This window comes from Rana temporaria, chromosome 12, assembly GCF_905171775.1.
Source record: "Rana temporaria chromosome 12, aRanTem1.1, whole genome shotgun sequence".
Taxonomy (NCBI): Eukaryota; Metazoa; Chordata; class Amphibia; order Anura; family Ranidae; genus Rana; species Rana temporaria.
In genome coordinates, this window is record NC_053500.1 from 60,423,267 (window position 1) to 60,449,534 (window position 26,268).

Here is a 26,268-nt window from a genome sequence, read left to right on the forward strand (position 1 = left end):
CCAGCCCCATTCACGGACGACTTACACAAACGATGTAAATATTTTAAATTTCGACGCGGGAACAACGGCCATACTTAACATTGGTTGCCCCATCATATAGCAGGGGCAACTTTACGCCGGAAAAACCTAACGTAAACGTCGTAACTTCACTGCGTCGGCCGCGCGTACGTTCGGGAATTCGTGTATCTAGCTAATTTGCATACTCAACGGGGAAAACGACGGAGGCGACACCTAGCAGCCAAAAAAAAAATTGCATTTAGGATCCGACGGCGTAAGAGCCTTACGCCTGTCGGATCTAATGGATATCTATGCGTAATTGATTCTAAGAATCAGTTGCATAGATACGACGGCCCAGATTAGGACTTACGACGGCGTACATGGCGTTGCGCCGTCGTAAGCCCTTTGAGAATCTGGGCCATTGTTCCTCACATATGCTTGATATTTAATGTATATGATACCTCTAATAAAGCCTTTTTCTTATTTTTGTACCTTAAGCCTTTGTTGACCCACCATGTTTTGCTTTCTGGGGGCTCCCTTGTCCCCTCCAAACCTTTTTTATATAGCTTTTTTGCTTAATTTGGCAGGTATCCGGTCCAGTCCTGGCGAATCGGCCAGTACACTAATTAATTATTTAGATTATCTCCAAAGGGAGTGTAGATTCAAGGATTCTTTTATTTTCTATAATCCAAGGAGAAGCCAAGTGCCTTGGCAGTTTCTACAGAAGGAAAGCACCTGTGTTCAGGGTTGTTGAACTCTTTTCTTTACCAGTCAAACTGATCTATATATCCTACGAGACAACAGCCATGTGATTTTTGGTAGCAGAGTCCTCAAGTTACATTCAACTACAATTCTGGGCATTCCATACTTCTCCATCCCTATCCAAGTCTATCTCCTAATAAACCCAAAAAAGAAACAAAAGCACCTGGAATAGTTTTTAACTGAGTGAATGTCAGAAACCCAAGGTTTTCAGGGCAGACTGGAAGCAAATACAGTTGTATGCAAAAGTTTAGGAACCCCTGACAAATTCCATGTTTATCATTTATAAATATTTGGGTGTTTGGATCAGCAATTTCATTTTGATCTATCAAATAACTGAAGGACACAGTAATATTTCAGTAGTGAAATGAGATTTATTGGATTAACAGAAAATGCGCAATATGCATCAAAACAAAATTAGACAGGTGCATAAATTTGGGCACCCCAACAGAAAAATCACATCAATATTTAGTAGAGCAGAAATAACAGCCTCTAGACCAGTGGTTCTCAACCTGGGGGTCGGGCCCCCCGTGGGGGTCAAATGACGATTTGCCAGGGGTCCCGAATCCTGGGCTGTTCCTGAAGCCTGCACCGCTCTCCCAGCCTTTTTGTGGCCGCCCAGCAGTGCTGTCCCTGGAGACTGTGGCCGCTCTTCGCAGCCACCCATTCAGTTCACAGCATGGCTGGGGGGCAGAGACTAGAGGTCAGCTGACTGGTGAGGAGACCCCATCTACTGATTTCGGCATAAGTGTGCCTGCTGCGAGACACTACAGAACTGGAGACACAATGAAGCCGGAGACACAGTGAGTAACTCTACCTGTGATTAGAGTTGCCATTAAAAGTCCCCACTACAGGTCTCAGATCAGCAGATGACCTTGATCAAGAGCACCTAAGTTGGCTGATCAGAACTCCCCCTGAGCACTGCCACTCATCCCATTCCTCCTCCACCAACGAGTAAGAGAAGGAATAAAAAGAGAATACATGGAAGGGAGAGGAAAAGAGGAGGAGGAACAAAGAAAAAGGGAGAGAAAGAAGAATAAGAGAACAAGAAAGACGGCTGGACAGGGATGGGGGAAAAAAAAGAAATTAGGAGAGATAAAAGGGAAAGTAAGTAGAACAAAGAGTGGTGTGTTCTAAAATGTTCCATAAAGGGTTTTAATACAGTACGAGTGGAAGGGACTCTGGGAGCGCTAAATATCTGTGGGTTTGGGGCACAAATTACTTGTCTTGCCTTGGGTGCTGACAACCCACGCTACGAAAATAATTTTACTGTTAGAGGTCCCCACAAATTTGGAAATTTTATCAAGGGGTCACGGCACTAGTAAGGTTGAGAACCACTGCTCTAGACGCTTCCTATAGCCTGTAATGAGTGTCTGGATTCTGGATGAATGTATTTTGGACCATTCCTCCTTACAAAACATCTCCAGTTCAGTTAGGTTTGATGGTTGCCGAGCATGGACAGCCCGCTTCAAATCACCCCACAGATTTTTAATGAAATTCAGGTCAGGGGACTGGGATGGCCATTCCAGAACATTGTACTTGTTCCTCTGCATAAATGCCAGAGTAGATTTTGAGCCGTGTTTTAAGTCGTTGTCTTGTTGAAATATCCAGCCCCGGCGTAACTTCAACTTTGTGACCGATTCCTCAATATTATTCTCAAGAATCTGCTGATATTGAGTGGAAATCATGCGACCCCCCACTTTAACCAGATTCCCAGTACCAGGCACTGGCCACACAGCGCCACAGCATGATGGAACCTCCACCAAATTTTGCTGTGCGTAGCAAGTGTTTTTCTTGGAATGCTGTGTTCTTTTGCCGCCATGCAAAACGCCCCTTGTTATGACCAAATAACTCAATCTTTGTTTCATCAGTCCAACAAAACCTTATTCCAAAATGAAGCTGGCGTGTCCATATGTGTGTTTTCATACTAAATGTGACTCCGTTTGTGGCGTGTGCAGAAAATACTTATTTCTCATCACTCTCTCATACAGCTTCTCCCTGTGCAAAGTGCGCGGAATTGTTGAAGGATGCACAGTGACACCATCTGCAGCAAGTTGATGTTGTAGGTCTTTGGAGGTGGTCCGTGGGCTGTTTTGACTGTTATCACCATCCTTCGCTTTTACCTCTCCAATATTTTATGTGCCTGCCACTTCTGGCCTTAACAAGTGCCTGTGATCTTCCATTTCCTCACTATGTTCCTCACAGTGGACACTGACAGCTTATATCTCTGTGATAACTTTTTGTAGCCTTCCCCTAAACCAGGGCTCAAATTTCAAATCCTGAGCCACTAGCCAGGCCTTAAGAGTTACTCGCCACCGGCAGGGAAGGGGTTAACACTAGGGGCAATCAAGGGGTTAAATGTGTTCCCTAGTATGTGTTCTAACTGTGGGGGATGGGACTGACTAGGAGGAGAGAGAGAATGGTGTTCATGCTTAGAATGAACACACGATCTGTCTCCTCTCCCCTGATTCTAAACCAGTAATGCAAGCCCCCAGTTATTCCCCTAGAACATCATTATGGGCTAAGTCAGGGGTCTCCAATCTTTCAAAATAGGGGACCAGTTTACTGTTGCTCGGACTTTAGGGGGGCGGGACTGTGGCCACTAGATGTAGAACAGGTTCGAGCATCAGTGGGAATAAACAATGCCCCATATTTAGTGTCAGTGGGAGGAATTGTACCCCATTGCTTGTGTCAATGGGAGGTATTGTGCCCCATCAGTGGTGTCAATGGGCCCAGTTGTTGGTGTCATTGGGAAGAATTGTGCCCCCATTGTTGGTGTCATTGGGCCCAATTGCTGGTGTCATTGTGCCCAATTGCTGGTGTCATTGGGAGAAATTGTGCCCCATCCTTGCTTTCATTGGGAGGAATTGTGCCCCATCGTTGGTGTAATTTTGTCTCATTGTTGGTGTGATTGGGAGGAATTGTGCCCCATAATTTGTGTCATTGGGCCCAATTGTTGGTGTTATTGGGAAGAATTTTTCCCCATTGTTGGTGTTATTGGGCCCAATTGCTGGTGTCATTGGGAGGAATTGTGCTCCATTGTTGGTGTCATTGGTAGGAATTGTGCCCCATCGTTGGTGTCATTTTGCCCCATCGTTGGTGTCATTGGGCCCAATTGTTGGTGTCATTGGGAGGAATTGTGCCCCATTGTTGGTGTCATTGGGAGGAATTGTGCTCTTTCACGGGGGCCGGTGGGAGGAGTTGTGCCCAATTGTTTCTATCAGTGGGAGAAATTGTGTCCCATCATTGGTGTCATTTTGCCTCATCGTTGGTGTAATTGGGAGGAATTGTTCCCCTTCACTGGTCTCAGTTGGGGGTTTGAATATGTTTTTGTTGGTATCAGTGGATGAAATAGTGCCCTAAGGGCCTGATAAAAGCAAGCAAAGTGCCACACCTGGCCCCCGGCCACAGTTTGGAGACCCCTGGGCTAAGTCATGCACCATACTGTACTTCTGTTTGGTTTTAGTACCAGTAATTGTTTACCAACTGAAGACCTCCAGTGACTTTCCACTTTTTCACTATATACTGAATACTGTAAAACCAAAACCAGTTGGGTTCTTATATGAGGTATGAACCACATTTTGCAGAGGTGCTTTGGGATGGCATTGTGGCTTCACATATATTTAGCAATGTACAATAAACTCCTGTATTTTTTATCTAAATATTTAAAGTGGTTTTAATGTTTTTTTTTCAGTGCTAAATAACTGCACTGATTGCCAGGGAATTTGTGCCTTTTACTTGATGGGTATTGATTTAAACAACTGAACTGTGTGGTTTCCTTGGTGGAGAACAGGCTTATACAACTACCCTAATATCTAGTTGTTAATAATCATAGACTTTCTTAATCCAACACTTGTGCTTGAGCATTAGAGGGGACAGAGGTCATCTCAAGTGGAATAAATGCTGTCTTGTCAACTGCCTGAAGTCACACATTGTCTGCCATCTCAGGAGTGCATAGTAATGCCAAATAACCAGGCTCTGTATACAAAAGGAACACAAGGGACAACAACTAAGTGCAGTATTAAAGGGGTTGTAAAGGTTTGTTTTTTATTTTCTAAATAGGTTCCTTTAAGCTAGTGCATTTACTTACCTTTTCCTTTGATTTCCCTTCTAAATGTTTTTTTTTATTGTCTGAATTTCTCACTTCCTGTTCCTCCTAAGTAAGCTTGCCCCCCTCATCCGAGCCGTTCTGGCTGGGGGTTAGTCAGCGTGCTCGCCCCCTCCCTTGGGATAAACCTTTACAACCCCTTTAAGTAACACATTTTTAATAAAAAGCCAATGTGCATTTGGAAAAACAGGCATATTTGATGATCTGCAGCAAGATGGTAGGTACTGGAGGTCACCTAGTTGTATACATCTCCATTCAAAATTTAGGACTGTTTTATTTGAATCTGTTATTCACTCCCCGCATTATGAATTTTGCAATTATAATAAGGTGAATATTCAGATTGTTGTATAAACCATGACCTGTTCTTTTTAATTATATGCTACAGCTATTTGCATGCAGGCTTTCCACATATACTTACTTGTACCCATCTTTTTCTTGCAGTGACAATCGAATGTGGTTTAGTGTTTAGGCTAGTGGAGCAGAACGCTTGCTTACAGAGATGATGGCATGGACACTTTGTATATTCTTAATGGTTTGGACAGTATGTAGGGGAGAAAATGCTTCAAAGTGCTCTGCAGCTCCTGGCAATCGCTTTGACTGTTCACCAGAAAAGGTCCTAAACAAGGAAGAATGTGAAGCCCGTGGGTGCTGTTATATTACAGTAGATGATAGTTTGGGTGCTGGTCCACCTGCATGCTTTTTCCCACCAGACTATCCAAACTACAAGATGACCGACTTCACCGAAACAAAATGCGGATACACTGGCACCCTCGTCCGCACCAAGCATACATTCATGCCTAATGATGTGATGAAGCTGCGCATGGACGTTTTATTTGAGACCCAGCACAGATTGCGTATTATTGTAAGTACAGCAAATGCCTTTGCTTACTAATGCAGTGTTCTGCGCATTTGTTTACTTTTACAGTGCATGAACCTAATAAGTACGTTGGCAATAGTAGAGCTTTCCATGATCGTTTTAATGCTTTTTACTTCCTAGACAAGCTATTTTTCATCTCTAATCACAAGTTTAGCTCACCCAATATGGTGCTCCAATGGATCCACATCCTTCTTAGGCCCCGTACACACAACTGAAATTTCCGTCGGGATAAACTCAGATGGATTTTTCTGCCGGAATTCAAGCTGTCTTGCATACACACTGTCACACCAAATTCTGACCGTCCAAAATGCGGTGACAGACAACACTATGACGAGCCGAGAAAAATGAGGTTTAATGCTTGCGAGCATGCGTCGACTTGATTCTGAGCATGCGTGTTTTTTCTCTGTTGGAGTTCCATACAGACGAAAGGAAATTTCCGATTTTTTTCATCGGAAAAAAAGAGAACATGTTCTCTTTCTAAGTCCGTCGGAATTTTCGATGGAAAAACTCTGATGGGGAACACACACGGTCGGACTATCCAATGAAAAAATTCCGTCTGACTTTTTCCATCGGAAATTCCGATCGTGTGTACAAGGCATTAGAGTCCCATGAAAAATATACAATGCAATTCCTGGCCAGCCACCTTACTATATACCATGATAACCTGTTGAATAGACAAATATCGGGTTACAGTTATAACTGTTCTTTTATGTTATGCTTATCACAGATAATTTTGAGTATTTAGAGGCATAAATGGAACCTGGGAAAATTTAAATATGGTAGCTGCTATTTATCATGTGTTCACGCTACACTCTGAATAGCAGAGGCCGTTGTTCTCTCGAGAAGTGCCTGGGGGGAACTGTGCATGCGCCGCCCAGAGCCGTAGAATAGCTGAGTTTACAATCAGCTGTTGTCTCACGTGGCCAAGGCGCGTTCATGTAGTTGAGGGGCAGATATTTACATGAAGGGGGCGGATATTTCAATGATGGGTAGTAGTGGTGGGGCGGGGGCTGCATAATTTTTATCGATGGCAAAATAAATCTTTATCTGCTATTCATTTTGAACGCTTGCAGGGTGTATTTAGTCAATTGAAGGGCGGCTTTTTCTATATTAGATAAAGATTTCTTTAGTAGATTTGTTTGGCCATCGATAAAAATTCCACCCCCAGAACTGCCCATCGTGTAAATATCCGCCCCTTTATGTAAATATCCGCCCCTCTCCTACATGAACGCGTCTCGGCAACGCGAGACAACAGCTGATCGTAAACTCAGCTGTTCTAAAGGGTCCGTTCTGCGCAGTTCCGGCTGGGCATTTTTCGATAGGGGGCACTTCTCGACAGGACACCTGTACAGGATGAATCAATAGCGGTTCCATGAGAATGGAGCCTCCCACCGACTCTGGATGCAGCCAGAGTGCCAGAGTGCCAGAGTGCCATCATCAGCGTTTTTTTTTGGAACAGTAAACTTCCAGTCCGTCATCCTTATCCTTTCTTCACTATGTGATGAGTCCCTGAACTGGAACAACCCTGATCTATAAACTTTGTGTTGGTACAAATGCATGTTCTGGCTCAGTGACACACTTACTAATGAAGCAAGGATATGAATGACAGCTCAGAATTTTTGTGCGGTCTGTTTTGAAGTTGGGATATATAAACTGTGCTTTGTTTGGGGTGCCCTGAGTTTAATGAAGGAAATTGTATCACTTCCGGTTAACTCGGCTGCCAATGGCGCAGTTTTAAAATAAAATGACAATATTCAGAATCGCCCATTTTGGCGATCTGAATACTTTGAGTGCAAATGAGGGATTTGGGGTCTTTTAGATCCCCGATCCCTCCATGAAGAGTACCTGTCACCCCTTATTACTAGGGATGTTTACATATATTGTGACAGCAATAAAAGTGTCACTTTTAAAAAAAAATGATAAACGTAAAAAAAAAAAAAAAAATAAGAAAAAAATTGGGCTAACTTTACTGTTTAGTTTTTATTTAAATCATGAAAGTGTTTCCCCCCCCCCCAAAAAAAAATTGCATTTGAAAGACCGCTGCACAAATACAGTGTGACATAAAATATTGCCATTTTATTCTCTAGATTCTCTGCTAAAAAAATATATATAAATGTTTGGGGGTTCTAAGAAATTTTTAAGAAAAAAATACATATTTTAACTTGCAAGCAACAAATGTCAGAAATAGGCTTAAGGCATTTTGAACAAATTTTCTTTTCAAAATCAGAAAGTTTTTTTTTTTTGTGATCCGATGATGCCACCATTGATTTACCAAATTCGGCCGACCAAGCCTTCAATTTCACCTCAAGTTGTTACAGAAAATAATTTTCGTGGCCGGGAATCTTCTTTTCTCTCCTGGAATTTTCTTTTATTGCACATGCAAAAAAAAATTCTATTACATTTATCACACGATTCTCCCATCATTGATTAGAAAATCGTAAATTTTTCCAAAAATTTCCAACATGTCCGATTCCTCAAATTTGATTGCTGCACGAAAATCGTCTGTTGCTGCAGCCCACTAGTGGTGCGAAATTCGTACGAAAATTCTTAGATACGATTTTCATACGAAAATTATTTCGAAAATTCGAACCGTATTTGGCCGGCATTAGGCATGAAAGGTTTTTAACAACCACCTGCCTGCATCCTTAACAAGCAATGAATAGCTAGTTACTAAGAAACCGGCTCTGATGGCATCCTGGCTATTAACTGCTTTTTGCGATACATACAACGCATTTAAAATGCACATAGTGCATTGTGCTGCAGTATGAAAGCTGCCTTATATCAGTCACCACCTACACAAGGGCTTTGTCCACCCTTGAAACACTCCCATTGGCAGGTTCCCATGAATCATGTCCTCAATCCACCATTAAGGAAAGATTTTCTAAAATATTATGTAGATTTAACATTGATCTGACTTAAAGGAGGGGGGTTACTAAAACTGGAGTGCATAATCTGGTGCTGCTCTGCATACAAACCAATTAGCTTCCAAGTTTTATTGTCAAAGCTTAAAGTGGTTGTTAAGCCACTCTAACATGCATACACCATCAACACTGCCTCCTATTGCAGTGTCCCCCTCTGTGTGTGAGTTATAAAAATAAATGCTGCAAATACCTAATTTCACTGCCAAAAATGCGATCACGTGACCAGGCAGCTTTCTCCTTTTCTCCTTTGAGAGATGCAGTGTGCGGGGCTAAGATTCCCTGCTGATGTCAGTCTGGAGGGGAGGAGGAGAGGAGGGGACTGCTGGCTGGTCATGTGATCATGACCTCCAAAAGAAAATGAATGCAGCAGCCACAATATATAAGAACTGGTAATCTGAAATACAATATATTTTTGTTTTTGGATTTAGCCTTTGGAGAACATACATAGATACGAGGATCACCTGGAAGTCAGATCACAGCAAACGAAAAAAGTAAATTGGATATTTGGAGGCGGATGAAAGCAATGGTAGCTACTTTTATGAGTTAAAGGGGCTGTAAAGGTTTGTGTTTTTTCACCTTAATGCATCCTATACATTAAGGTGAAAAAACACCTGGCAATCATGGGCCCCCCAGCCCCCCGTTTTACTTACCTGAGCGAGTTCACCTGCTCTGCACATCCTCGACGTTCTCTTCTCCACAGAGTCTCAGCTTGATTGGATAGATTGATGGCAGCGCAGCCATTAGCTACCGCTGCTGTCAATCAAATGACGCGGCCGCAAGGTAACCCCTTCGGAAGAGAGCTTTCCAGAGGGGGTTAGCTATTGCGAAACAGGAGGATTGGGGCCACTCTGTGCAAAACGAATTGCACAGTGGAGGTAAGTATGACAAGTTTGTTATTTTAAAAAAAAATGTAATCTTTACAACCACTTTAAGTATAGATGCACAGCAGCATTTGCACTGTTGTTTTTCATCTTTACAACTTGAACTTACCTATTTTGTTTCTTCCTACACATATAGATAAAAGACGCAACTCAAAAGAGATATGAAGTTCCTATAGAGACACCAAAGGTCAACCAAAAAGCAGACGCTGTCGAGTATGATGTCCAGTTCACTAATGAATCCTTTGGCTTCAGAGTTAGCAGGAAGTGCAATGGAAATGTTCTGTGAGTAATGAGTGTGAGAATGAAACACCAGTAGATGTACAATTATTATATATAAGGTCTGGTTCTCTCCCCATCCTCCAATAAAGGTTTTCAGTCTGGAGGTGAGTGAATATGCCCAGGCTCAGTTTACAAACAGTTTCACAAATTTTGCTAGACTTTCATAAATCTGCAGCAAACCCAATTAAAGTCAATGAGATCAAATCTTACTATTTGAATTTTTCCATTTGTAGTGTCAGTGAGCAACAAAAGGCATTGGATGCCAGGCATTGCTATGGGGGACATGTACCAATTAACCACTTGCTTACTGGGCACTTTAACCCCCCCTCCTGCCCAGACCAATTTTCAGCTTTCAGCGTTGTCGCACTTTTTTTTTTTTTTGAAAATCTTTTTTTATTTTATTTGCAACAACACATAGACATACCAAACGTACAATAGCACAGCCAACATCTGGCATAAATCCCAGCAGGGACCCGCGCAGGGGTCAAAAGGTAGCAGTACAGAACCAAGAAATGTCAGCGAATTAGCGACTACAAAAAACAAACAAAAAAAAAAAAAAACAATCATCAATAAGGCAGGCCAGCTCATGCTCCAGGGGCAGGATGATAGTGGACAGGTCCACCTAAGTCGTTATGCCAACAGGGGACGGCTCAGCAAGGCCTCAGGCATCGCCACCAGAAATCATAGGAGCCACCTAATCTGCTGCCGCAGTGGAGGGCTCGGCCAACCATTTAGACCAGACTCTGTCGTATTTTTTCGGACAGCCTCTGTGTGTATAAGTATCTCTGTATAAAGGAATCACATTATTAACCAGTGTTTTCCATAGGCCCAATGAGGGAGGGGCCCTACGCTTCCAGCACAGGACGATGGACTTCCTGGCATAGAACAGCAAGAGACCCAACAGGGTTCTCTCAGCCACCCTGGGAACCAGGTCCTCCACCAGCCCCAGCAGGCATATTCTCGGGGATGAATCAATAGAGATGCCTAACAATTCATTCACCTCCAGAATGATTTGTGACCAAAAGACTGTTATGACCGGGCAGGACCAGAAAATATGAATGTAGTCCCCTTGAGCATGGTCACACCGCCAGCACTCCGGGGAGAGGGAAGACCTCATCCGGTGCACCCGGGCGGGAGTGAGGTATGCTCTGTGGACGATCTTGTATTGAATGAGGCGATCTCTTAGGGAGACCAGTATTTTAAACGGGAAGTCCCATATATCCACCCAGTCCTCAGAGTCTAACTCCGGGACATCCCGGCCCCACTGCTGACGGAGCTTGGACAACTCAGGGGAAGAGACCCGTAGGAGATGAGCATACAACACAGAGGCGGGTTTGTTAGTACAGTCGAAGCGTAAAATCCGCTCCAAGTCAGACTGCACCAACTGCTTCCCGCCTGGTGGAAACTGGGCCTTGAAAGCATGGGACAACTGAAGATATCTGAATCCATGTGAGGGCGGAGCATTATTTTTAGCCATTAAATGATCAAAGGAGAAAATCGAGAGGTCAGAGGTGATATCTGAGAGAATTTTAATATGATACTTGGTCCACACCACCGGGTCTGGGATGTTAAGAAAATGATTCAAGGTGGGGTTGTTCCAGAGTGGGGCGTTCGGGGATACTGCCGTCGCGGGATAAGCTTCGCAGGCTAGGCCCTCCCTCCAGGCTCTAAGGGTGGTGCACATAGAGGGGGTCAGGTTGTACGGAGCCCTCGGACCCCGCAATAGGAGGTTAGATAAAGCCTCCCCAGACCCCACCACCGCTGCCTCAGTGGCCCAGGCCGGGTTGGACTTGTCTGGGACAAGCCACCAGAATGCAGTGACCAACTGAGCCGCAAGAAAATATTTGTGGCAGTCCGGGAATGCTAATCCCCCCTGCGAACAAGGTCGCATGAGAGTGGTTAACTTGAAGCGGGGAGGGCGTGGGCCCCATAAAAAAGAGGAGAAAAGTTGATTTAGGTGGGAAAAAAACGACTTGGGGATCCATTGAGGGGAGTTACGGAACAGATACGTAAATTTGGGAAGGATTTTCATTTTTATCAAATTGATACGCCCCAACAGGGATAGAGGAAGGTTCTCCCATGCTTTCAGCTTGGTCCGGACTGAGTCGACTACGGGGGTCAAGTTCAGTGGAAGAAAATCAGCCACATTCCTCGAGACCCGTACCCCTAGATATGTAAAGTCGTCCACCCACTGTAGCTGAAGAGAAGCCGAAGCCCCCCCCCTAGCGTTTTCATCAACAGCCAGCAATTGTGACTTCGACCAATTAACTCTAAGTCCTGTCACCTCTGAAAAGCGTTCCAGGACCTGCAATGCCCCTTGTAGAGAAGGGCCGGCATCATTTAGAAACAGGAGGAGGTCATCTGCGTACAGGGCCACCCTCTCCTCCAGCCAGGCCAGACGAAGCCCCTTAATGTGTGGCGAAACACGCAGTGCCTCAGCCACTGGCTCCATGGCAATGGCAAAAAGGGCCGGAGAGAGAGGACAGCCCTGCCGAGTACCCCTAGCAAGCTTAAACACAGGCGATAGCCGACCCCCTAAACGAATGGCAGCTGTCGGCGAACGATAAATAGTCTGCAACCATCCTATAAACACCAGGGGGAAACCCATCCGCCTTAGAGTCTCCCACAGGAAAGGCCACTCTATGGAGTCGAATGCCTTCTCAATATCGAGAGAGGCAACTACTCTGGTACCCTGGTTGTCATGCTGTGCATGAAGATTAGTGAACAGTCTACGCAAGTTGATATCAGTGGATTTGTGGGCCATGAAACCGGTCTGATCCGAGTCTATGAGGGAGGGAAGTAAAGTGCTGAGTCTAGCAGTGAGGAGCTTAGTTAGAATCTTAAGGTCGTTATTAAGAAGCGCTATGGGTCTATAGGAGGCACACAACTTCGGATCTTTACCCGACTTGGGAATGAGAATAACATGCGCGTGCGCCATGGAGGATGGGAGAGAACCCTGCTCCAGGCAGTGAGAAAACAAGGCGGCCAGTCGGGGGGCCAACATGCCTGCATGTGCTATATAAAAATCAACCGGAAGACCATCAGGACCAGGAGCCTTGCCAGTGGACAGGGAATTAATCACAGCAAAAACCTCCTCAGCAGTTATTGGGGCAACTAGATGTGATCTCTCCGAGTCGGAGAGCCAACCGAGGGCTATTGGATCTAGGAGGAGCTTCATCCCCTCCGGGTCTAAACCGGAGGGCAAAGTGGTGCTGTATAAGGATTGGTAAAAATCACGGAACGCCCACAGAATGGCCTCAGGAGAAGAGATGGCCTCACCCGTGGGAGAGGTGAGCTCAGGAATCACTGTACTCGGGGTGTCATGATGGGACATCATCGCCAACAGTCTGCCATTCCTGTCCCCCTGTTCAAAAAAAGTTTGCTTCGTACGAAACAATTCCAGTCTAGTAGTCTCCGTTACCTGAAGGTGAAGGCTACGCTTAGACGCCTGCAGCGCGTCGAAGTTTGAGGCGGAGGGATCCGATCCAAAGCGGGCGGAAGCCAACTCCACCCCATCCTCCAAAGCCACCACGGCAGCAGCCTGCTGCACCCTCACCGCCTTGATGGCCGAGATGTAATGGCCCCTAGTAAATGCCTTGAAGGCATCCCAGACTATCTCAGGAGAGGATGACCCTGCATTAGAGTCCCAGTAAGCACGTAGGGCCGAAGGGGCCTGTTCCGCTATATCAGGTTGAGAAATCCACTGTGCACCAAGCCGCCACATAGAGCTACTACGGGATGAGGTGGTACGCAGGGTAATCCGCAGGGGGCTGTGGTCAGAGAGGCCGCTGGACAGATAAGAGGCATCTAAAACGTCCGACAGCAGGGAGGGGTTAGCAAAAGCATAATCGATTCTGGAGGCGGTTTTGTAGGAGGTAGAAAAACATGAAAAGGATTTAGTGGAAGGGAATTTCCACCTCCAGACCTCCGTCACACCCGCAGATAGTGCCCAGTTAGACAACTCCCCGGTGAAGGATTTAGGTGGCGCGGGTCTATCCAAATCAGGGGACAGGATGGCATTAAAGTCACCCAGTAGTAAAAGTTTTGCAGGACAGTAGGGGGTGATCCTCTCCAGTATAGTATACAGAACCTCAGGCTTAAAGGGTGGTGGCACATATATACCAGCAAGAACATACCTCTGTTGCCAGAGCGTGAGCACCAAAATTACAAACTTACCCTGCGGGTCCGTGTGGACCGCCTCAACGACACATGGGAGAGACTTGTTTATCAAGATGGAAACTCCCCTCGCATATGTGGAGTAGGAGGCATGAAAGGCCTTCTGTACCCAGGGTCTTTTTAGAGCCATGAGCTTACTGCCCACCAGGTGTGTTTCCTGCAGGACCAGGATAGCTGGATTGTATTGTTTGACATATTGAAAAAGAAGCGCCCTCTTAAACTTAGAGTTGAGGCCACGCACATTCCAGGAGACCACGGAAAAGGAATCCTGATCACGTGACGCCATAGGGGCTTCGGTCAAAATAATTAGAGGAGAATAGTAGTCGTTGAGCAGGTGACACCCGGTGAGCAGCAGTGGAGCATGAGCCATTGTACGTGCAACACAAAACACACATATAAACTGTCAAAGTAACAAAACCATAACTTCCCAAGCACCAGGTGCTTATCCTACCAATCCCCCCTACCCCCCAGAACATCATGGAGGTCAGGAAGCGGTCTTTACCCCAAAACAAAACAAAAAAACACAGAGCCTGTACAGCTAACCCTGAAAATTAGGCCACAATACAGACTTCAGCAGTTCTAAACCAATCAACAGGTTCAGCTCACGAGAGGGTATCTTCGAACTGGTATGTGAGTCTCGTGAGAGATAGTGGGAGTTCTCCTGGGGGGTAGGCTGGTGCAAGCCGGTGACGATTCGTCGTGCTGCACCAAGTATCCCGGAGCGGCTCACAGCTCAGGTGGTCGAAGACCGTAGGCACGGTAGTGGGTGTGATACCCCTCTCGGCGCGCGGGGTCTGGTGTGCAGTCTGCAAGATACGTAGAAACACCAGGCCTCCCGCAGCATGCAAACCAACTAAACTGTGGGGGTTCAACGCTAGTCTCTTAACGACGTATCGGTCAAGGTGAGGGTGCTCCGGTACTTACAGGAAGCGTCAACAGGATACAACAGGCAAGGATGTAGGAAGTTCATGCATCCGATGAGGCATAGGGATGGGTCCTCAACGCAAGGTGGTCAGCCAATCATCAGCAGCCGCTGGGTTGTCGAAGAATCGAACCGCTCCATTGTGTTGGACTCTCAGGCGGCTGGGGTACAGCATGCTATATTTTATGTTCTTGTCCCTGAGTCGTCTGCGAACATCATTGAAGGTCTTCCTCCTCCGCTGCAAATCGGCCGAGAAATCAGGAAAGAGATGAATGGAGGCGTTGCCGTAATTAAGAGTGGGATGTTTGCGGGCTTCGGAGAGAATCTTGTCCCTGTCCCGATAATTGAGGAAGCGGACTAGGAAGGGCCTAGGGGGATTCCCCGGGATGGCGCGGCCGGTGCACAACCGATGAGCCCTCTCAACCACGTATGTAGGAGGGACATCCGTGAGGTCTAGGAGATTTTTGAAGAATTCCTCCGCAAATTCAGCTGGGTGCTCCCCCTCCTCCCTCTCAGGCAACCCCAGGACTCTAACATTGTTGCGCCTGAGTCGGTTCTCAGCATCATCGGATTTTGCAACGAGGGACTGCACCGTGCGCTGCAGCTCGGCAATGGAGGAGGCATGGGTGGCTGTAAGATCTTCGGTAGCAGATATTCTGGTCTCAGTCTCCGCCATTCTCCCCCGTATTTTGTCAAGGTCGTTCCTGATGAGATTGCACTCCTCCGCAAGGTGATCGATGCGCACCAGCAGTGAGGTCTTACTCTGCTCGATCGCGGCAAGGATCGTGGCCGTATTATCCTGTGAGGGCTGGGTTGGCCCCTCCGCCACTGGAACCCCCCCCGGGTCCATCTCCAAATTTGTCAACAGGGCCCGGAACCGTTCGACCAGCAAGGGGTCTGGCTGCGAGGGCGAGGGGTGCGGCCCCTGGGGCGAAGAGCCGGTCCCTGTGGCCCCGGAGTTCTTCTTCTTCCCCTTTCTGGAAGGGGGGGACATCTGGCGGGACTCTAACAGGGGTCCCCAACGCTGGAGCACCTCCCGCCCAGAGCAGTGTCCAGAAGGCAGCGGGGGGGGGGGTGATAGGCCGCAAGTGCAGCGGGTGGGGGGTCCAAGGGATCACAGTCCAGGGAGGCAGGTGTTATTGTAGAGGCCCCCAGCCCCCTTGGAGCAGTTCAGACTGGGCAGTGAGGTGAGAGATCAGGGAGGCTCACAGCAGGAGGGGATCCAGGCCTGGAGATGGCAGAGACACCAGGTCCCAGGTAATCACCACCGGCCCACCCAGGCAGACACAGCAGGGCTCAGCAGGGAGGTGGATGGGCGGAGGGCAGGTGGAAGCAGGAGGACCCGCGGCCGCCAGTAAGGGCCGAGCGCGGTACACCTCGGCGGGGCAGCCGCTCAGGAAACAGCGCTGGCGCCGGAGGCTTCACATGCGGTACTAGGCCGCGGCCGCCGCAGGCACCCCCAGCGGCTTGGCAGGTCACCGGGACACGCCGGACAGGCGAGGGGACACACAGGAGGATGGGGATCAGTCCCAGGGGCAGAGGATGGCAGCTCACCACACGGATTGGCGGGGATCCGAGCGCAACGTCCGGGCCCAGAGCAGCAAGATGGCAGCGGCTGGAGGCTGAGCAGTCCCCTCTCTCCCGGGCATCCACCGCAGAATCTTCGCCCAATTTCGGCACAGGGCTCACCAGGAGACAAGGAGTGACAATCAGGCAGGGTTTAAAGGCTGAAATCCAACCATAAAAGCATGGATGGCTGAGGATTGTTTTCAGGATACCCGGAGCTCCTCACAAGCACGTCTGCTCATAATCACATCCGGACACGCCCCCCAGCGTTGTCGCACTTTGAATGATAATTGCGCGGTATGCTACACTGTGCCCAAATAACATTTTCTTCTTCAAGCATTACCCCTGCTTCTCTGCTGGGTCCCTAGCTTGACACTCTAGATACCTCTCAAGCTTCACCCACGCTGGCCTGCTCGGTCCCTGGCTTGACACATAAGGCTGCTCTGCAAGGGTCACCTCCGTTGGCTGGGTTTCTGGCTTGATACCCACTGAAGTTCCCTGATTCTTCACCGTCCCTGTCTGGTGAGAATGCTGCTCCGGTACTTGCTTCAGTTACTCACCGTGGTCCCTGGTAATAAGGCAGATAATCCCTTACTGGCGACATCTTCCTCTCTACCTCCGACCATGACACATTCTCTGGCCGACAGAACCGTCACTTTTGGTTGAACTGCAGGCCGCAGTCCCAAACCTGCGCTGCTCTCTTGCTTCTGGATAGGCCCTCAGATAGCCTAGCAGCCAGATATGATCGGGATAGGCCCAATCTCCGGCCTAGAAGCCCGGGCAATATGACACACGTTCACCCAGACAGCTGTCCAGGTGGCACAGAACATAGATCACCTGACTCCACCCGAATATATAGGCTTTCTCAGCAGGCCAAAGGATTAAAGAAAACCCATGGCCATTGGCTGAGATACCCAACATACCCATAACCTGACCTTGGGTTGCCCTTCTCATATCTAGTACCACCAAGTACCCGGCTACCTAGTGGTAGAAGAGAAAAATGCAACAAGGCCAAACTTAGGGAGAAATCAATAGATCTCTTAATAGATATCTATGTTGCAGTGTTGACTGTTATGTAACCTTTTTCAGCCAAATGATCAGGCAAACAGCGAGTGCAACTTGATGTTTACTGAATGAATGCAAGGTGAATTGACAACACAGTCAGAATGGTAGGAGAAAGCTATTTCATACAAAACACTACAGTCAATTAAGCTATTTCATTAACAATACTTAAAGCGGAGTTCCACCCATTTAAAAGTCAGCAGCTACAAAGAGTGGAAGTTCCATTTTTGGGTGAAACAGAGCAAAGCTTCACCCAAAAGGGGAAGCTCCACTTGTTTGCCTCCTCCCCCTCTCTGCATTGACGGTAGGGAACCAGCTGTGAAACTGCAAGGCTTCACTGACGGTTTCCCTTAGCCAAGATGGCGAGTGGCAATGCCCGAGAGCCGATTGAAAAATCAGTTTGGGTGAAGACACCATTGGATTTGTGGACAGGTAAGTGTCTAACTATAAAAAGTGAGCACATTTGACCACTAGGTGGCAGCAAAGATATTATATTAGAGTACCAGAAAAGTTCAACTGTAAAATATAGAGTATGTTGTAGCACAAATTAGAACACATACAGTTGCTTGTGGTTCCCTAGAAATGGGGTTGTGGCACCTCTTTCACTGGAAGGGTCACTGTAGCTTTTATTTCCAGTAGTGGGTTGCAGAGATTCCCAAGCAGGCTCCACAAAGATAAGGTTGAAGGAGTCTTTGGTATGGGGCTTCAAGCGGCTGAAAATAATGGTAAAGTCATATTGTAGAACCAGTTGGCACAGTATCCCCCGTGACTATGGCTTACAAGGAAGTTGCATGTTTTTGCGCCCATAGGTTGCCTGTGTGCCTGATACAGCATTGGAAGGCCTAGCACCTGGTGACAGCTAATGTGCATAGTCATTGCTGTTCAACAAGCGTCCTTTAAGCATGGTCATGTCCATTTGGTGTGGTTTTTCGGAGAACCAAACCATAGGGTTGGAAAAAGGGACCACACTTCACAGTTTATCCGCTGAGAGTGTTCAGAAGTCCAGGATTGTGGGAAAAATACATTTAAGGGGCTTGCATTCACTCCTGAACAAGGTGTGTAAAGTGTGACTACAGGACTAGTATACTTACAGTATATTTCAGGTCCCATGCAAACTACAAGCCACCAGGTTTGTAGTTTCAATGGACCGCAAGCATGCTGATCAGATCAGCGCACTTGTAGTTCATTCATACTGCCTAGGAACTGTCTGCCTGTGCATACATATGAGCAGAGAGCTCTAGGCAGTGTGCGAAGGAGCCTGACATTGCACCCATTATCCACCGATCATGAGTGCAATGCTCTGCAGGCTCCTGTGAAAAAAAAAACACTTTTTTTATGCATAAATATGTGCATTTAGTATTTTTTCCAGAAAGGTGAACTTATCCTTTAACATGTACCTTCTTAAAGGAAACAGAAAGTGCTCTTTCCTCTTTCTATTATACAAGATGTATGGTTTTGATGTATATTTTTTTAATTGGAGACATTGGATTTACAAAAGAGGTTAACATTGTTCACTTAGTAAAGTAAATATTCACTCTGTAAATGTTCACTGAGCATACTAAGTAAATTATTATTATTTAGGTACTTATATAGCGCCATCAATTTTACGCAGCGCTTTACATATACAATGTAGATTTGCATCAGTCCCTACCCTCAAGCAGCTTACAATCTAAGGACCCTAACTCACGTTCATATACTAGGGCCAATTTAGAAAGAAGCCAATTAACCTACCAGCATGTCGTTGGAGTGTGAAAGGAAACCGGAGTACCCGGAGGAAACCCACACAGGCACAGGGAGAACATGCAAACTCCAGACAGGTAGTGTCATGGTCGGGATTCGAACCAGCAACCCTTTTTACTGCTAGGCGAGAGTGCTACTCACTACACCACTGTGCTGTTACAAAATATTAATCATATTAATAGTTCCTTCATCATTCATGGATTGATTATGGAAATATAAATAATCCTGATGCTCTCATTATAGGGTAGACACCAATGTTGCCCCAATCATCTTTGCTGATCAGTTCATACAAATGTCCACATCGCTTTCATCTTCCTACATATATGGTCTTGGGGAACATCTCACTTCCATCAACTTAGACCTCAACTGGAAAAAACTCACATTTTGGAACAGAGACCTGATACCACGGGTATGGTGAAACAATTAATATTTTATAGCAAATATCTTAATTTTATATGTATTCATTTACTTTTACATGTTTTAGAGGAAAATTTGTTGAAATTCAAAGGTTGTTATTATTATATACCATTTATGACCAGCATTCTACCTTTTCAATTAAAGCTGAACTCCAGTCTTACACACGATCTGATTTTCCGTCGGGAAAAACCTTGGATGGTTTTTCCGACGGAATTCCGCTCAAGCTTGACTTGCATACACACGGTCACACAAACGTTTTCTGAACTTTCGTCCATCAAGAACGCGGTGACGTACATCACTATGACGAGCCGAGAAAATTAAGTTCAATGCTTCTGAGCATTCGTCAAATTGTTTCTGAGCATGCGGCGGAATTTTGCTGACGATCTGAATTTTGCTGCCCATCTGATTTTCCGATAGGAATTTTTTCCGTTGGAAAATTTGAGAACAATCTTTTGTTGGTGGAAATTCCGATAGCAAAAGTCTGATGGAGCCTACAAACGGTCGGAATTTCCGTCACATTGGACTTTTGCTGTCAGAATTTCCGATCGTGTGTACGGGGAATTAGGCTACTTTCACACTGCCTGCTGAAAAAATGCATCAAAAACACATATAGTAAAACCTTGGTTTGAGAGTAACTTGGTTTGAGAGTGTTTTGCAAGATGAGTAAAATGTTTTAATACATTTTGCCTTGATATACAAGCGATGTCTCGATATAAGAGTAGTGTCATGTCACAACTGAGAATAAAAGAGAAGAGAGGAGCCTCTAAGTGTAGCAATATGGTTCCATTTAATGACGGTACAACATTTAGCAACTTATTGCTACACTTAGAGGTGCCGCTCTTCTCTTTTATACCCTGTAAAAAAATGGTTTGATATACAAGTGCTTTGGATTACAAGCATGTTTCTGGAACGAATTATGCTCACAAACCAAGGTTTTACTGTATACGTTTTTGCTGTGTTTCTGGTGCATTTTCTGGATGTCTAATACCCAGCATGCACCTGTAATATTTAGACATGTGACTCAAAAACACACCAAAAACATAACACAGGTGCGTTTTAGCCACATTTTTTGTGGAATTTCTATTAATTTTAGTGGGGACCTGCGCAGTTTTGAAAACCTCACCAAAGATACTGCAAGCATACTATACCCATAGCACAGTGGTGTAAAGAGTCCCATGGAATTTAAAAGGAAACATTTTTTTGTTAACTAGGTAAAAATGCATCAGTGTAAAGGGCCCCTAGGCTGTTTCTAAAATGTGTGTTTTGCACAAAGATTGCGGCATTACATCACGTTAGGGGTGCCATTAAAGAATAATGCCGAACTCATGAGATGTGAACAGAGCCTTAACCACTTAAGGAACCATTCACGCCGATATACGTTGGCAGAATGGCACGGCTGGGCACAATCACGTACCTGTACGTGTCTCTTTAAGCCCAGCCGTGGGGTCACGAGTGCGCTGGTGTCCTGCGATCGATCACCGGAGCTAAAGAACAGGGAGATGTGTGTGTAAACACACCTTCCCCGTTCTTCATTGTGGCAGTGTCAGTGATCGTCTGCTCCCTGATATAGGGAAAGACGATCACTGACGTCACACGTCCAGCCCCACCCCCCTACAGTTAGAAACACATATGAGGTCACACTTAACCCCTACAGCGCCCCCTAGTGGTTAACTCCATAACTGCAATTGTAATTTTCACAATAAACAGTGCATTTTTATAGCACTTTTTGCTGTGAAAATGACAATGGTTTTAAAAATGTGTCAAAATTGTCCGATGTGCTCGCCATAATGTCGCAGTCACGAAAAAAATTGCTGATCGCCGCCATTAGTAGTAAAAAAAAAATTATTAATAAAAATGCAATAAAACTATCCCCTATTTTGTAAACGCTATAATTTTTGCGCAAAAATAGGTAGAAAAATAAGTATCGGCCTGAACTGAGGAATTTTTTTTTATATATATATTTTGGGGGGATATTTATTATAGCAAAAAGTAAAAAATATTGATTTTTTTTCAAAATGGTCGCTCTATTTTTGTTTGTGGCACAAAAAATAAAAACCGCAGAGGTGATCAAATACCACCAAAAGAAAGCTCTATTTGTGGGGAAAAAAGGACGCCTATTTTGTTTGGGAGCCACGTCGCACAACCGCTCAATTGTCAGTTAAAGCGACGCAGTGCTGAATCGCAAAAAGGGGCAAGGTCCTTAACCTGCATAATGGTCCGGGTCTTAAGTGGTTAAAGTGTAACTAGAGGCAGAACCTTTTTTAATTTTGGATAGAGTACGAAAGGGTTATGATCCCGGTCAGTTTTTCATCATATCTCTTTTATGTTGCTTCTATCAAGTAGTTATTGCTGTCTGTGCCCCCATTAGAGAGATTCACCCTCTCTTTTTGTCTTGTTTACCATTGTCATTGAATGTAAAAAGAAAATCTCAAATTTTGGGTTGACATGGAGGGTTTACATCCACTTTAATTATGCAACAATAACTTTGTCATTATTTAGCATATTATAATATTTAATACATGCATTGTTTTTTTAAGAAAGACTAGAGAAAAAAACACGCATTTGGCAGTATTGTCTTGCAAAAAAGATTTTATTCACTACTTTTTTACTTATTTTATTATTATAGCAGATTTTATATGTAATCTGTAGACAAGAAGACTTAACTTTTATGTTTTGACCAGAAAAAAAATATTATTCTATAAATTGTCTAATTTTAAATGAGAGTAAAATTATGTTTCTGATACAGAGTATGGCAGGTATTTGCAAACCAAATAATGGCACTTTTTTTTTTTTTTGGTCAATTTTGCAAATTTTTTATTGCCACACTGAAATAAATAACATACTAAGTGATCGAAATTAAAGAAAAATAACCATTATCGGTTTGGGAAAAAATATCGAAGGGAAGAAGAGTTGAAAGGAGTTAAATAGGGTTAATTGGGTTACCTAAGGTTTCTTAAATAATGTCATATGCAGATCAAAGGCCACACCTTTAATCTACATGAGAATGAAACAGTAGCTACAATGTATTTAATTAAGACCTGACAGTTTTCATATTAGTATATATACATTGTAAATGTGTTGGATCTTGGGTGGAAGCCACAAAAATATTGGGAGGCTGATGCAACACCTCGAAAGGATTTAAATAATTACACAGCATATGTGATGAATTATCTCCTCTGGCTTTCAGTACATACAGTAAATTAAAGTTAATCAACAAGGATCTAACTCTAGCTTATATTTAATGTTTTGTGGTTCTGTTTGGAGACTATGGGCCATATTCTGAGTAAAGTTACGATGGAGTATCTCAGGATACTCCATCGTATCTCTCTTTTTTGGCCAGTGTATCTATGCGAGTGATTCTTAGAATCATTTTCGCATAGATACACTGAAGATCCGACATGTGTAAGTCACTTACACTGTCGGATCTTAAATGTAATTACTCTGCCGCCCGCTAGGTGGCGTTTACGTTCAGGTCTCATTTGTTTATGCAAATGAGCCTGATACGCCGATTCCCGAACAAATTTGCGTCGCGTAACCGTCGCTTACGTCGTTTGCGTAAGCGGAAACTTACCCCTGCTATATGAGGGGTAAGTTTACGCAAGTCCCACGTAGGCCATGTTAAGTATGGCGTCGGGGTCCGCGTCGTGTTTTCCCGTCGGGTACGTCGTTTTACTAAGTCGTTCTTGAATACGACTTTACGTCAATGACGCACACGTCGGCGTCATTGACGTTTTACGCCGAGAACTGGAGCATGCGCACTGGGCTATTTTAAGCCCGGCGCATGCGCAGTTCGTTAGAATCGGGGGCGCGCTTAATTTAAATATATACGCGTGGATACGCCGGGCCATTTACACTCCGCCGCCCCAAACTACGGAGCAAGTGTTTGGGGAATACAGCACTTGCTCCTGTAGGTTGGGGCGGCAGAGTGTAAATGGCTTACGCGCCGCCCGCCTAGAATCTTAGAGAATATGGCCCTATATACTATAGACTGAGACTGGTTTGATACAATAGTATTATATTTTGTTACACAACATGCCGAGTGCGTTTATATCCCCAGTGACATATTTAATATAGACCTGAATGTACCAGGGCACATCTGTTAATCAGACAGATCTGTCACTTAACCACTTCAGCCCCCGGAAGGATTTACCACCTTCCTGACCAAAGCATTTTTTGCGACTCTGTACTGTGTCGCTTTAGCTGACAATTGTGCGGTCGTGCGACGTTGTACCCAAACAAAATTGACGTTCTTTTTTAATAAAGCTTTCTTGTGGTGGTATTTGATCACCTCTGCGGTTTTTATTTTTTGTGCTATAAACAAAAAAAGAGCGCAAATTTCGAAAAAAAGCTGTATTTTTTACTTTTTGCTATAATAAATATCCCCAAAAAATGTATAAAAAAACAAAATTTCTTCCACAGTTTAGTCCGATATGTATTCTTCGACATATATTTGGTAAATAAAAATCGCAATAAGTGTATATTGATTGGTTTGTGCAAAGGTTATAGCGTCTGCAAAATTGGGGATAGATTTATTGCATTTTTTATTATTATATTTTTTTTACTAATGGTGGCGATCTGCGATTTTTATCAGGACTTCGACATTATGGCGGACATATCGGACACTTTTGACACTATTTTCACCCCATTGTCATTTATACAGCGATCAGAGCTACAAATAGCCACCGATTACTGTATAAATTACTTTGGCAGGGAATGGGTTAAACACTAGGGGGCGATCAAGGGGTTAAGTGTGTCCTAGGGAGTGATTCTAACTGTGGGGGGATGGGCTCACTACAACATGACAGAGATCACTGCTCCCGATGACTGTCATGTTGCTAGGCAGAACAGGGAAATGCCTTGTTTACAAAGCATCTTCCCATTCTGCCACTCCTCGCCGCAATTGCGGGGACATACAGGTACGCCCATTTGCCTGCCTGAGCCATTCTGACAAAACATAGTTGTGTGCGGCGGTCGGCAAGTAGTTAAAGACTAATTTAACCTTTTGTAAAAATAAATAAATAATAAATGCACATATTTTTGCAGGTTAAAATATGTGCATTTATAATTTCTTTACATTGCATCCTGTAAAGCATTGCTCCTACAATTAATAGATTGCAAGTGTAATGCGTGGATCATGCAGACACTCTGTACAGAATTTTCATTGAACTACAAGAACCCTCACCAGCGCCCTCGCGCCCTCGCAACTCATTGAGAACCACAAGCTGTCAGCCGCAATGGAAGATGGTACTTGTTGTTTATTAATTCTCGTAGCAAACTGTGAATAAACGACACAGCTGTGTGGGCGGAGCCCTGCATAGCCGCACTGTTTTCAAATTGTGATAGCAGGTATCGAGAGAAGATCCCCCGCCCGCAGTCACCGAACAGGGTGCACTGGCAGAGGCAGTTGGGTGAATAGGAGCATGTTACACCCTGAAGTTGAACTTATTTTTATTTACCAGACAAGAAACAGGAAGTGGGCTATAAAAGGTATTTACTGGCAGAATTTTTTTTTTTACAATGCAAAGTTAAAACAACAAGGGCAGATAGTTTTATAGATCCCCTGGTGTGTACGATCCAGCGGATCTGTTTCTGCGGATTTTTGTCCCCGGGGATGGATTTCCAGCGGATCAAAATTTCTTGACATGCTAAGAAATCGATCCGCTGGAATCCAGTCCAACGGATTGATCCGCTGGTCTGTACAGACTCACCGGATCAATCCGTCCGAATCCATCCCCCGCATGCGTCGTAATGATTCGACGCATGCGTGGAATTCCTTATATGACAGCGTCGCGCACGTCGCCGCGTCATCATCGCGGCGATGGCGCGACACGTCACCGCGGACGGAATTCCACGGGGATTTTGATCTCATAGGCCCATATTCTCAAACAAGTTCCGCCGGCGTATATAGAGATGGGCGGCGTAAGTGTAAAGATGCGCCGTACTATCTATGCGCCGCAGTCACAGAACCAGATCCGCCAGAAACAAGGCTGCTCTCGTCCGTCCTAACTCGTTTAAGTGTACGCGGCGTAGGCGCATATTTCCGCTGAATTCATCCTACGCGGCCATAGAATTAGTATTCAAATATGCAAATGATGTACATAAGCAGATTCCCGAACCTACGCGCGATCGGCGTAGGCTACGCGCTGTGCGCGTAAGACGAATGGCCGGCTGAAAGTTACTCCTCATAAAGCTTGGTTAACTTTGCTCCAGACCTGAGTAAGTCAGCTTGAAAGCAAATACAGCAGCACCATCCCGGACGAGCTGAGCAACCACACTTAGGACAACACATTCGTATGCCAACATGCCAGGGGCAGAGTGTGTGCAGAGGCAGAGGAAGAGGAAGAGGCCGAGGCACATAGAAGGAGGAGGGCACGTGAGAGGGTATACCCACAGCGCATTAGCCTTTTTGGCATGGCTGATGTGGATGTGTATCGCCGTTTCAGATTCACCCCTCATGCCATCCTGGAAATTACCAGAGCCCTGCAGGGTGACATTACCAGCCCAACACAACGCTCACATGCAGTGCAGCCACTGGTGAAGGTCCTGGCAACATTGCATTTCCT

At 45.2% G+C, this 26,268-nt stretch overlaps 1 protein-coding gene across 3 annotated transcripts in view; it reads left to right on the top strand.

Moving 5' to 3' along the window:
- The window catches only part of LOC120919333 (lysosomal alpha-glucosidase-like), a 258,842-nt gene that overhangs the window by 104,386 nt on the left and 128,188 nt on the right, over positions 1-26,268 (top strand). Inside the window, exons 1-4 of one of the 3 annotated variants that reach the window (XM_040331445.1) lie at positions 4,696-4,794; positions 5,306-5,726; positions 9,680-9,825; positions 19,532-19,697. In XM_040331445.1, coding sequence (XP_040187379.1) covers positions 5,364-5,726; positions 9,680-9,825; positions 19,532-19,697 — 675 coding nt within the window. In that variant the 5' untranslated portion in view covers positions 4,696-4,794; positions 5,306-5,363. Of the gene's footprint in view, positions 1-4,695; positions 4,795-4,974; positions 5,082-5,305; positions 5,727-9,679; positions 9,826-19,531; positions 19,698-26,268 lie in introns of those variants that run through there. The other 2 variants (XM_040331446.1, XM_040331444.1) reach the window with 2 other exon arrangements.